Source organism: Nicotiana tabacum, chromosome 19 (assembly GCF_000715075.1).
Source record: "Nicotiana tabacum cultivar K326 chromosome 19, ASM71507v2, whole genome shotgun sequence".
In the NCBI taxonomy this organism is placed as follows: domain Eukaryota; kingdom Viridiplantae; phylum Streptophyta; class Magnoliopsida; order Solanales; family Solanaceae; genus Nicotiana; species Nicotiana tabacum.
In genome coordinates this window covers 128,982,689-128,993,002 of record NC_134098.1, presented here as the reverse complement: position 1 = coordinate 128,993,002, position 10,314 = coordinate 128,982,689, and the positions used below count along the sequence as shown (strand labels likewise).

The following is a 10,314-nucleotide window of genomic DNA, read 5'->3' as shown; positions in this document are numbered from 1 at the left end:
AATGCCTTCCAATACTTATCTGTTGGGAGATATGGAAGAGTAGATGCACCGCAAGATACGAAAATATTCCCATGAATAGCAGAATTATTATCTAGCAAGTATCCAGGTACATATTTATTATTCTTAATAGTCAATTCCCTGATGTCCAATAGCCTTTGAATTGGAATGATATGTGCAATGTTGTGGAGAAAGCTAAACAAGCCATTAGCATTCAAATGGTTCGCCGGAAGAAACCTAATGATGGTTGGCTAAAGCTGAATATTGATGGTTGTTGCAAAGGAAATCCGGGTAGCTCTAGAGGAGGGGGTATCATTAGAGATAACCTGGGATATTTTATTTTGGCCTATGCTGAGTACTACGTCCAGGAAAGTAACAACATGGAGGAGGCTAAAGCTTTGCTCCATGGAATACAATTGTGTATTAGTAAAGGCCTATCTAGGGTGATTGTGGAATCTGACTCTCAACTGATTATCAACCTGATTAATTACTAAATGAAGGCCCATTGGCATATCCAGCACATCATTGATCATATTGTCCATCTCTCTAGGAGTGGTAATTTTATTTTTGTTCATATTCGCAGAGAAGGCAATATGGTTGTTGACCAGTTAGCTAATTACGGGAAAAGCCTAAGAAATTACATTATTATTGATGACGTTTCTTCTTTGCCAGAACAAGTGAAGTCAATTTTAAGGCTTGATCGAGAGGGCATCCCGAATTTCAGAATAAAACCAAGGAAGACTCATTTTGTTATTAATGATGCTAATAATAGATAATCATGACTATAGTGATATTGACTCTGTGTCGAGCATACTGTTGTAAAGGTCCCACTAACTCCTCTATTATGGAGAATATCTCCCAAACTTATCTTTCTCGCTTCAGGCATTTGTACATAAGAGTGATTAATATCACTCTTCATCTTGTTCTAGATGCTATAGCCTATATCCACCTTCGTGTACTAGTTCTTTTTGATAATATACAGGTTCGGAGTCACGCCTAAACCCCATCATCCACCAATGGTAGACTTTTGTTAACAAAAAAAAAAAAAATCATCCGAGTAAGTCATAGGAAATTGAAAAAGTACAATAGACAATTTTGTCATAACGTTTTGGTGACATGTTATCCCGACATTGTAATTGGCAAAAAGATATGGTTGCCCTTTAAAAATCGAAAAGATGTTAAGGTTATGACAAAATTATCTAATCCGAAAAAGGAATAACACTTTCTATAGTTTGAGATCAAACTAATTGTATTTATCTATTTTTAAATATGTATTTTTAATTAAAAATATAGTGAATAAATGAATATCTAAATTATAACCAAAAAATTGATCCCATATAGAACGCTTCATTCTATTTGAAACGGGATAGCATGTAAGGAACTTCATTCTTGATCGGAAACTGCAACTACAATTTCGGACCCAATGTGTCATGAAAAATCACGACTCTAATGGATAAAATCATAATAATGGGATTAAAGGATAAACTTTCGTTGTCTTTTAATCCAATTTCAACTCTTACACTAACACATTCATATTATATATATATATATATATATATATATATATATATTCACCAAAAGTTTTATCTGCTAATTTAAGTACATCACTATCACTTGATTTTTACACAATTCCAGTAATGGCAAACGAAAAACCACCAGTTTGCGTCACCGGAGCCAACGGATTCATCGGCTCATGGGTGGTTCAGACGCTCTTGGAGCGTGGCTACACCACCATCCACGCCGCCATCTTCCCTGGTTCCGATCCTTCTCACCTCTACTCTCTCACCGGCGCGTATAACGCCGGTATCCGCCTATTGGTGCACGAAGTTAATATACTTGACGCCGATGCAGTTGCCAGAGCAATTGAGGGATGCGCCGGCGGTGGAGTTTTCCATGTCGCGTCGCCGTGTACGCTGGAGGACCCCGTGGACCCGCAGAAGGAGCTAGTGGAGCCGGCCGTACAGGGTACCATCAACGTGCTCACGGCGGCGAAGAGGTTTAATGTTCGGCGCGTGGTGCTCACTTCCTCCATCTCCGCGATGGTGCCTAATCCTGGTTGGCCGGAGAATAAGGTCTTCGATGAGTCGTCATGGACTGATCTTGACTATTGCAAGTCTCGCCAGGTGTCATTCTTTTACCTATACACGTGCATGTCACGTGATATGTTTATTTATTTATTTTCTTAATTTCACTCAAATGTTTGAGTAAATTGAATATTAATACAATTGCAAAGTAATTACTCCTTCCTTTGAATTTTCTATTTATTAATTTTTATATAAAGATTATGCATTTAGATGTTGAGAAAACAAACAGTTTTAAATTTAGATATTAATATATACCTTAATATTGAGATGTGTATTCTTATTTAGACATTGTAATCTTAATACACATCTTAGTATTAAGATGTCCACTCACCTCTTAATCTTTAAAAAAATAAACTTAATTAACACGTGTCTTTCACCTAAGTTTTAGAGTATTTTTCAAACATCGTTAATTAATAGTATGTAATATTACATGCTTTTTCAATTAATCATGGTAAATTAACAAGGTTTCATGGTTAAATTTATTCTCGTATATGATTGACTATGCTCCCAAATCTGCATCACTCTCACTAAGATCGTTATTGCACCATATTTAATTTGGATATCCAATTAACCTGTAGTGCTCAAAAACATTAAAATATGCAGGAGTTTTACGTGCAACTATGCAGTTTAGTGTCTTAAAAAGAAAAATTATGCAGCTTACTATTATGTGTTCTCTACTACTAGTATTTGTTTTCCAATTTAGTTTTACGAGGTATAAGTATTATTTACATGTATAAATTTTTTACTATAAACAACATTGTTTTCAATTTGGTATTGTAAAAATTGGAATTAGTTCTATTAATAATAAACGATGCCATTTGGTTTTAATTTGTGTTGGTCTATAATAATTGAACGCATGATGAAATAACACAAAGAGAAGATTGAGCAAAAATAATTGACATTCCAATAGAGGAACACTGCCTAATATGTGTTTCATTTAACTTTGTACATACTAGTAGTATAATGGTCAGCCGAAGTGATTAGTGTATCAAATTTATATATCTCAGTTATTTTACTTATTGCAGAGCTTTAGGCTTATATGAGATTATTGCGTGCGTATCCACTACTCTAAACTCTTATACTCTTGTACACTCCAATTTTGTCGAGGGTAATGCACTCAATTATTTACCATGTCCTAATATACGAACGCTTTCTTTTTGATTTCCTTAACTTCTAAGATTACTGTTATTTTAGAAAAGTTGTAAGGATTCAAAACTTGACAGTTCCTGATTCTGTGATGAACATATATGATAAAATTATCACTCATATGCCACTTTAATTATTTGATTACATGGCGAAGAGTTCTTAAACACAATAATCATAATCGAGTTTGATGACAGAAATGGTACCCAGTTTCAAAGACACTTGCTGAGAAGGCTGCATGGGAATTTGCTGAGAAGAATGGATTGGATGTGGTAGCAATTAATCCAGCTACATGTCTTGGTCAACTCTTGCAACCTGGACTGAATGCAAGCTGCGCTGTTTTGCAACAGCTGCTTCAGGGATCGACAGACACTCAAGAGTATCATTGGTTGGGGGCTGTGCACGTCAAAGATGTTGCGAAGGCACAGATTTTGTTATTCGAGTCCCCTCATGCTTCTGGAAGACACCTGTGTACCAATGGCATTTACCAGTTTGGTGATTTTGCTGAAAGAGTCTCAAAACTTTACCATGAATTCCCTATCCACAGGTTTGTTGTCATATCTTTTAGTTCATCTTTTGCCCCTCTCTAGTAAGTAATTTCTTTTTAAGTCTCTTTCCGCATTCAATTCAAAGATAATATGCCATCCTCAAGTTTAATCTTCTCTGACTGCTTCTCCCAACTGTTGGCAAAAATAGCACGTATATCAGTATATGGATTCTGTTTCAGACTTTTGAAAAGCCTGGAGTAAATCTGATGGAAAGCCATGAATTCACATTTGTTAATCCAGTCCTATATTCGTCCCAACAAATAAAATTCTAAGTTCTATCACACTGAATTTTACATAGCCAACTAGTTACTTGTTTACCGCACAAGTCAAAAGCACAGATGCAGCTATGCTTCCTTTGACTAGATAATGATAAAACTGAGATTTTGTATTGTTTTACATTTGAACTGTATGAAATGAACAGGTTTGAGTCCTTAAGAACTGATATCTAGCTGGAAAATTTGGGAGGAGAACTTCGGTAGTTACTTAAAAGATGTAGTTACAAGACTTTCTTCGGCACTACATATAGACAATCACTTTTATCACCACGCTACTTCCTCTAGCTCAATGGAAATCACTTACTTTTGCTCTGGCTTGCTTGAAAAGGTTGAACTTTTCCTTTAAACGGGCTTTTTTTGTGCACCAACACCTCCAATTAATAATTAAATTAACACTAGTTTATTTTATTTCAAAATCGATAAAACGTATTTCAACTAATTACTTCAGTTTTACATTTCAAGCTACTTCCTACGTCCCTTTAATCAGCCACCATTTGAACTTCAGATAGATTACGAGTAACATGTCTGAATGTTATATTACTGAATAAGGTTAAATGTTTAAACATTATTTTGAGATGTGAAAAAGGCAGAGCTTTCAATCACCCACAATAATAGGTTAAGGTGAAAAAGATGTTAAGGGTAAGTTTGAAATAGTGTGAAGAAGTTTAGTTTATATTCATAGAAATTGTTGTAGAAAATAGGAAGTAGGTCCAATGAAAATGGGAGGTAGACTATTATACTATGTAGAAAAATCTATTAGCATTGTGTTCCTACATTTCATACAAGATTGGTAAGTGATATAATGGAGCGACTACTAAATATTTGTAGGCAATAATACTTTCATTTAGTGTAGAATCAACTACTACATGGTTTATAGTAGTGGGGTGGTTGGAACTTGGAGGGGGGCAACAGGAGCTGCTCTGTCACCACTTTGGCATGAACTAAATTTTGCAGTAAGAACCCTAACTTTTAGGAGTATAGGTATATATTGCTCTCATTTGATGCATTGACCCCCACCTTCAGTATTAGCTTAGAGGAATTCCAATTGCTCACACATGCAAAAGTCACAACTGTCAAGAATCAAGACCACCTTTATGTTATCTAGGCCTTAACAACCCCACTACAAAACTGATAGGCAACCCAAAGAAACCCCACTATGAACTGCTAGCTACATCTATAGCCATTCCAAGTCCCACTGGTCACCTTCCATGTTTCCCATTGAGCTTATACTTCCTTTTGGAGATTCTATTCTCGTTATCCTGATTAGTTTTTCGATGGAGACATGTTGCTGAAGTTCTGCCTCAGCATGTTCTTAGTTATGTAACATTTTCATAATTTAAGCTTAATCAGCTTAACTTTATTTGATAAGGGCCATTAGGCAATTCATAAGCAAGAAACTGGCTTTATGAACTCCTCATGTCCGAATTTTATTTCAGTACAATCCAATTTGTCTGTTTATGCTAGAGTGTCTGGATTTTCCAATGGGAATGAAAATGATCTATTAACCATCTGTTCGCTCCTAACTACCATGTGCCTCATATTGAAATGTCTCCTAACTGCATTTATTTAGCTATGACTTATAACCAGATTGACTGTGGACTGCATTTTCATGAGCATTGAATGTGCTTTTCTACAAATTCATGTGCAAAACTAGTGGCCACTTTACCAACGATTTCCTTTATTATATACTTTTATTTACTCCTTGAAATATTATTTCGTCAAATTGAAAGGCTGACAGTAACTCTGCTAGAATACTAGTTGCAAAGGACCATAAATCTAGGTGATGGAGTCAGGCAAGACACATAAAGTTGAATCAGAAAATAAGCTTTTATATTTTCCTTTTGAGAATTTCTCTCTTGTCTTAGTTTCGATTGCATAATTTACCATATTTTTATAAGAAAAAAGATTCCTTTTCTTATGATAGGTCTGGTCTTGTCTCAAATAATGCTGAATAAAATTTTGAAAACAGGTTCACAGGCGAAACCCAGCCAGGCTTGGTGTCTTGCAAAGATGCTGCTAAAAAATTGATTGATTTGGGACTAGTTTTCACCCCAGTTGAAGATGCTGTTCGGGACACAGTGGATAGTCTTAAAGCCAAAGGCTTCCTCAAGCAACAGCAGAATTAATTATCTTGAACCCACTTGCTTTTAGAAATTCACATGATTCTCTTTTTTGCTTAGATGGATTCATAATAACCATTAAATGAATTATTTCTATCTGTCTTTTTGGGTAATTTAATTGACTTCTTTAATTCATTTATGATTATCCCTGTGATGATAATTATTATACCTCCACATATGGTGACATCCATTGTTGCTTTAATTTTCCAATGAGATTTATGGATCATGACCCTTTTTGTTTTTAATTCACAGTGATGATTAAAACAATGGATTACCTCTCGTTTTGATTAATATAATGGACACTTGTTAAAATTCATGATCTTTATTTTCTCCATCTATTAGGATCCGTAGCTGATTATTACTGCGATTAGTTAATTTTACGATAAAGAGTTTTCTTTTTACATTGAAGAAAATGATAGGGTATCCAAATCCAATTCTCTACAGTCGAATGTTTACTTTTGCTTTTGAAAAGATTGATTCGTGATGCTTTCTTGAATTCCTTACAACTCCATGCTCTGTTACTGTGAGAGAATCAGTATTCAGCATAATAGCTCCAAAACTGATTTTTTTTCGATCACCGAAAGATAAATTATAAAATACCATAAAAGTAATAAGTGAAACTGTTTTACTTTTCAAGTACAGAGAACTGATTTGGCTGGTTTAGCAGGTACTGTTACTGCAGAATTATTCTAGTACTTTGAATGGATTCATATTTATTATTTTAAATACAAGAAAAAAAAAAATTGTAAAGCAAATAACACTCTAATTTCTTTTTCAGTAAGAAAGTAATTTAACTTTTGTCTATTAGGGTATTTGCTGTGTTACATTTTTGTGAGTTAGCTAAGTGGCACGTGATTGAGGGGACCAAAGTTAAAAGATGGAACCTTTTGTGTATGTTGTTGTCACCCATAACCAAGCAAGTTTAGGTAGAAAATAAATGAATTGTGAGCAATATTAGTCTGGCTTTAGTTGTTAGTCTTTTTCTTCATCTTCTTTTTTTTTTTTTTTTTGTAGATAAAAAAGAAAGATGCTTTTATTCGAAAAAGAGGTACAAAGGGGCTAAAGGGAGTGGGGAAGATGATGCACATGGTATGTTTGGTAGCTTCTTTTATGTTAGAAGAAGAAAAAAAAAAAGAGAGAAAAAGAAGTAAGAGAAGATATGAAAAATAAAGACGAAGAATTAATTTAAATAGTCACTCATCCAATTGCTTAAATTAAAAATAACCGACGGATATGCATAATTTATATATAACAAATGTATAATTGTATATAATCAATATATAATTTATGTATATTAGCTAAGAAAAATAAAAATCGATAGAGGGAATTGAAATAAGAGTGAAGATAATGACTAGCAGTAGTCTGTTCTAATCATGGAGTTTTTCTCTGGCATTCCATGTGCATCAATCACCTCTTCCCACTTCTTATTATTTTACAGATTTATAAAGTATATAACTTCCATATCTTTTCTTTCAAAACAATCTAAGATTGTACTTTGATGTAACAACCACCCACCCCACTGCTACTCCCCTACCCCCTCTCAGCCATATATATTCTTCTTAAATTCATCTATCTTTTCCCTGAGTTTGAGGAACAAAACTAAACAACACCATTCTTAAACTTTCTCATTCTTTTAATTTGTGGCTATAAGTTTAATTTGGTACAATTATTCAAGATGAGTAATACTTCTAGTCCTACACCTTGTAGTAGATCATGGTAAGTTAATTTAACTGAATATATAGAGTAGTTTGTTAAACTATTTTTGAGATAATCATATCGGACTTGCTATGAAAAGTTGTCTGTTACTGTAAACGGGAGTTAAATTCGAGATTATTTTCTGTTTGTGTAGGTCAATTAGTGAGGACTCGTTGAGAAGATATGTGTTCTATGCAAGTGAAAATTGCATCCAAGAGTTGTTATCAGCTTCAGATTCAAAAAGTGGGAATAATGACGGCTGGAAAATACTTGGGTTAGATAACGGCGTGGAGATATCGAAACGCCGTTCAGGTTCACTTCACACTTTCCGTAGCCGTTGGTTGCTGAAATCCGTATCTCCTCAACAGTTTATTACTGTGGCTAATGCCATTGATGCTGCTAGGGTGAGTTCAAAATTAGCAAGTTGGCCTTTATCTATTAATCAAACATTTCTATAATAGTCTTGTTTATTTCGATATATATTTTTACTATAATGAAGTGCCGTCAAATATATGTTTTTTTGGACAAAATTACAGCAATGGGACAGAGATTTAGTAGAAGCAAGATACATAAAGGATCTAGAAGATAACCTGAGTATTATACGGCTTAGATTTGGGGACAATTCAAAGCCTCTCTTCAGAAACAGAGAATTTATTGTCTACGAACGTCGTGAAACTATGGATGATGGAACCCTGGTATACTTCTAATTTATTAAATTATTTTTGTTTCTGTTTGAAAAATTATGTAGAATGAATTAATTTTTTCTTTTTTTCTTTTTAAATTGCAGGTAGTAGCAGTAGCTTCTTTGCCTAAAGAAATAGCAGCAGGGTTGCACCCAAAGCAAAGCAATGCAATTCGAGGCCTATTGTTGCAATCTGGATGGGTAGTTGAGAAACTTCACGATGACTCTTGCATGGTTACTTACGTTGTCCAGGTAATTCTTTAAAATTTTCAATAAAAAAATATCATTATTTTCTTTATAATAGTGATGTGCAGATCAACTTGCATATGTGCCTCGACTATTGCGCAGGGGTTAAGCTATGTTGGCCCTAGAGTGATCAACTGAACACCCTTCGTCGAAAAATAATACTACGTATAAAATAAAATATTAATTGTTATTGATTAAAAAATAGGTTTTGAACACCCTTATTTAATTTTGTAGTTTCGTCACTGTTATTGCGTCAAGTACTTGTACCTCTTGCCAACGCGAGTACTGTGGAACTCTGTGTGTTAAGGTTTAGGGCTTTAGGCAGATGGGATAAATCACAAAGTTTTTTTGTCTTTCAGAGAATTTGAACCGCAGTTTCTTATTATTTTCATCCACTTAATTGTCCGTTAGCGAAAATTATTTTTTAATTTCATAAAATGCAAATTCCTAATTCAGAACTTGAAATTAATCCTTGTTTTTTTTGTTTGTTGATTAAATTTCAGCTGGATCCAGCAGGATGGTTACCAAAATGCTTTGTGAATCGTTTCAACACAAAATTGGTTATGATAATTGATAACCTTAAAAAGCAAGTGCTCTCAGCTAGCCCTACCAATAGTGATGATAGTACTTGATTACTACTCTGTACAAACAAATAAAAAACACAAAAAAAAGCGGAAGAAAAAGTGAGTAATATTATATAGTTTTGAATATATAAATATGAACTTCTTTGATCATAGTGAAATCCCTAATCTCCCATACCCGGTCGACAAGGTGGGTTGTTCTGATGGTAAGCACCCCCACTTCCAACCAAGAGGTTGTGAGTTCAAGTCACCCCAAGAGCAAGGTGAGAAGTTCTTGGAGGGAAGGATGCCGAGGGTCATTTGGAAACAACTTCTCTACCCCAGGGTAAAGGTAAGGTCTGCGTACACACTACCATTCCCAAACCCCACTAGTGAAATTATACTGAATTGTTGTTGTTGTTGTCGTCCCTTACTCCCAGTCCGGAGGACCATGCATCTTAATTTTTACTAAGAAAAGTTTTGAAATTTTGAATCATAACATTTGTAAATATGTAACCATTGATAGCTATATAGCATGAATGAATTGGTGGAGTTTCCAATATCATAAGTATATGCGAATATTGTTGAAAGTTGAAAAGACAATATGATGGCAGGAGCATCTTTATATATAAGGATCCATTCATTAATTTCCCAAGTGGTTGCTGCTATGATTATAAACTTCTTGTTTCGATCGAACTAGCATGATTAATTGGGCATTGGCTTTCAGTAGTTGTCACCTTCTCTTGCACCAAAAAGAGCACATCAAGAAAAGAGCTAATTTATACCTCTTATCTTGTCTTCTAAAAGATAACTATAAGTAAGCGTTCGTAATATACGTGGGATTAATAGGCCGAAAAGTTAGGCATGCAAGATGGTATGACATATTAAATACACTGAAAAATAAACAGTATTTTTTGTCGGCTATTTTGTGCGATACGAGCCTACTTAGGCCATTAATATATAT

The 10,314-nt window shown here is 34.5% G+C and overlaps 2 protein-coding genes across 3 annotated transcripts; both read left to right on the top strand.

Moving 5' to 3' along the window:
- Window positions 1-1,570: 1,570 nt before the first annotated feature.
- On the top strand, window positions 1,571-6,302 carry LOC107795353 (cinnamoyl-CoA reductase 1). The gene is made up of 3 exons (XM_016617973.2): window positions 1,571-2,120; window positions 3,422-3,771; window positions 6,017-6,302. Exons 1-3 carry the CDS (start codon window positions 1,635-1,637, stop codon window positions 6,171-6,173), a joined length of 993 nt encoding a protein of 330 aa, XP_016473459.1. The 5' UTR covers window positions 1,571-1,634; the 3' UTR covers window positions 6,174-6,302.
- A 1,194-nt stretch (window positions 6,303-7,496) lies between these two features.
- On the top strand, window positions 7,497-9,997 carry LOC107795354 (uncharacterized). Of its 2 annotated transcripts, XR_012702961.1 has the most exons (6): window positions 7,497-7,883; window positions 8,017-8,266; window positions 8,399-8,557; window positions 8,650-8,796; window positions 9,294-9,473; window positions 9,562-9,698. XR_012702961.1 is itself a non-coding variant. In XM_016617974.2 (5 exons), exons 1-5 carry the CDS (start codon window positions 7,843-7,845, stop codon window positions 9,420-9,422), a joined length of 726 nt encoding a protein of 241 aa, XP_016473460.1. In that variant the 5' UTR covers window positions 7,497-7,842; the 3' UTR covers window positions 9,423-9,997. The 2 variants fall into 2 exon arrangements, 1 of the variants encoding a protein (XP_016473460.1); XM_016617974.2 differs by having other exon boundaries at window positions 9,294-9,997.
- Window positions 9,998-10,314: the final 317 nt, after the last annotated feature.

Coding starts and splice junctions, on each gene's coding strand:
- LOC107795354 (XM_016617974.2), top strand. CDS start 7,843: ATGAGTAATACTTCTAGTCCTACACCTTGTAGTAGATCATG. Junction 8,267..8,398: donor ATGCCATTGATGCTGCTAGG/GTGAGTTCAAAA, acceptor ACAAAATTACAG/CAATGGGACAGAGATTTAGT. Junction 8,797..9,293: donor TGGTTACTTACGTTGTCCAG/GTAATTCTTTAA, acceptor ATTAAATTTCAG/CTGGATCCAGCAGGATGGTT.
- LOC107795353 (XM_016617973.2), top strand. CDS start 1,635: ATGGCAAACGAAAAACCACCAGTTTGCGTCACCGGAGCCAACGGATTC. Junction 2,121..3,421: donor ACTATTGCAAGTCTCGCCAG/GTGTCATTCTTT, acceptor GTTTGATGACAG/AAATGGTACCCAGTTTCAAA. Junction 3,772..6,016: donor CATGAATTCCCTATCCACAG/GTTTGTTGTCAT, acceptor TTTTGAAAACAG/GTTCACAGGCGAAACCCAGC.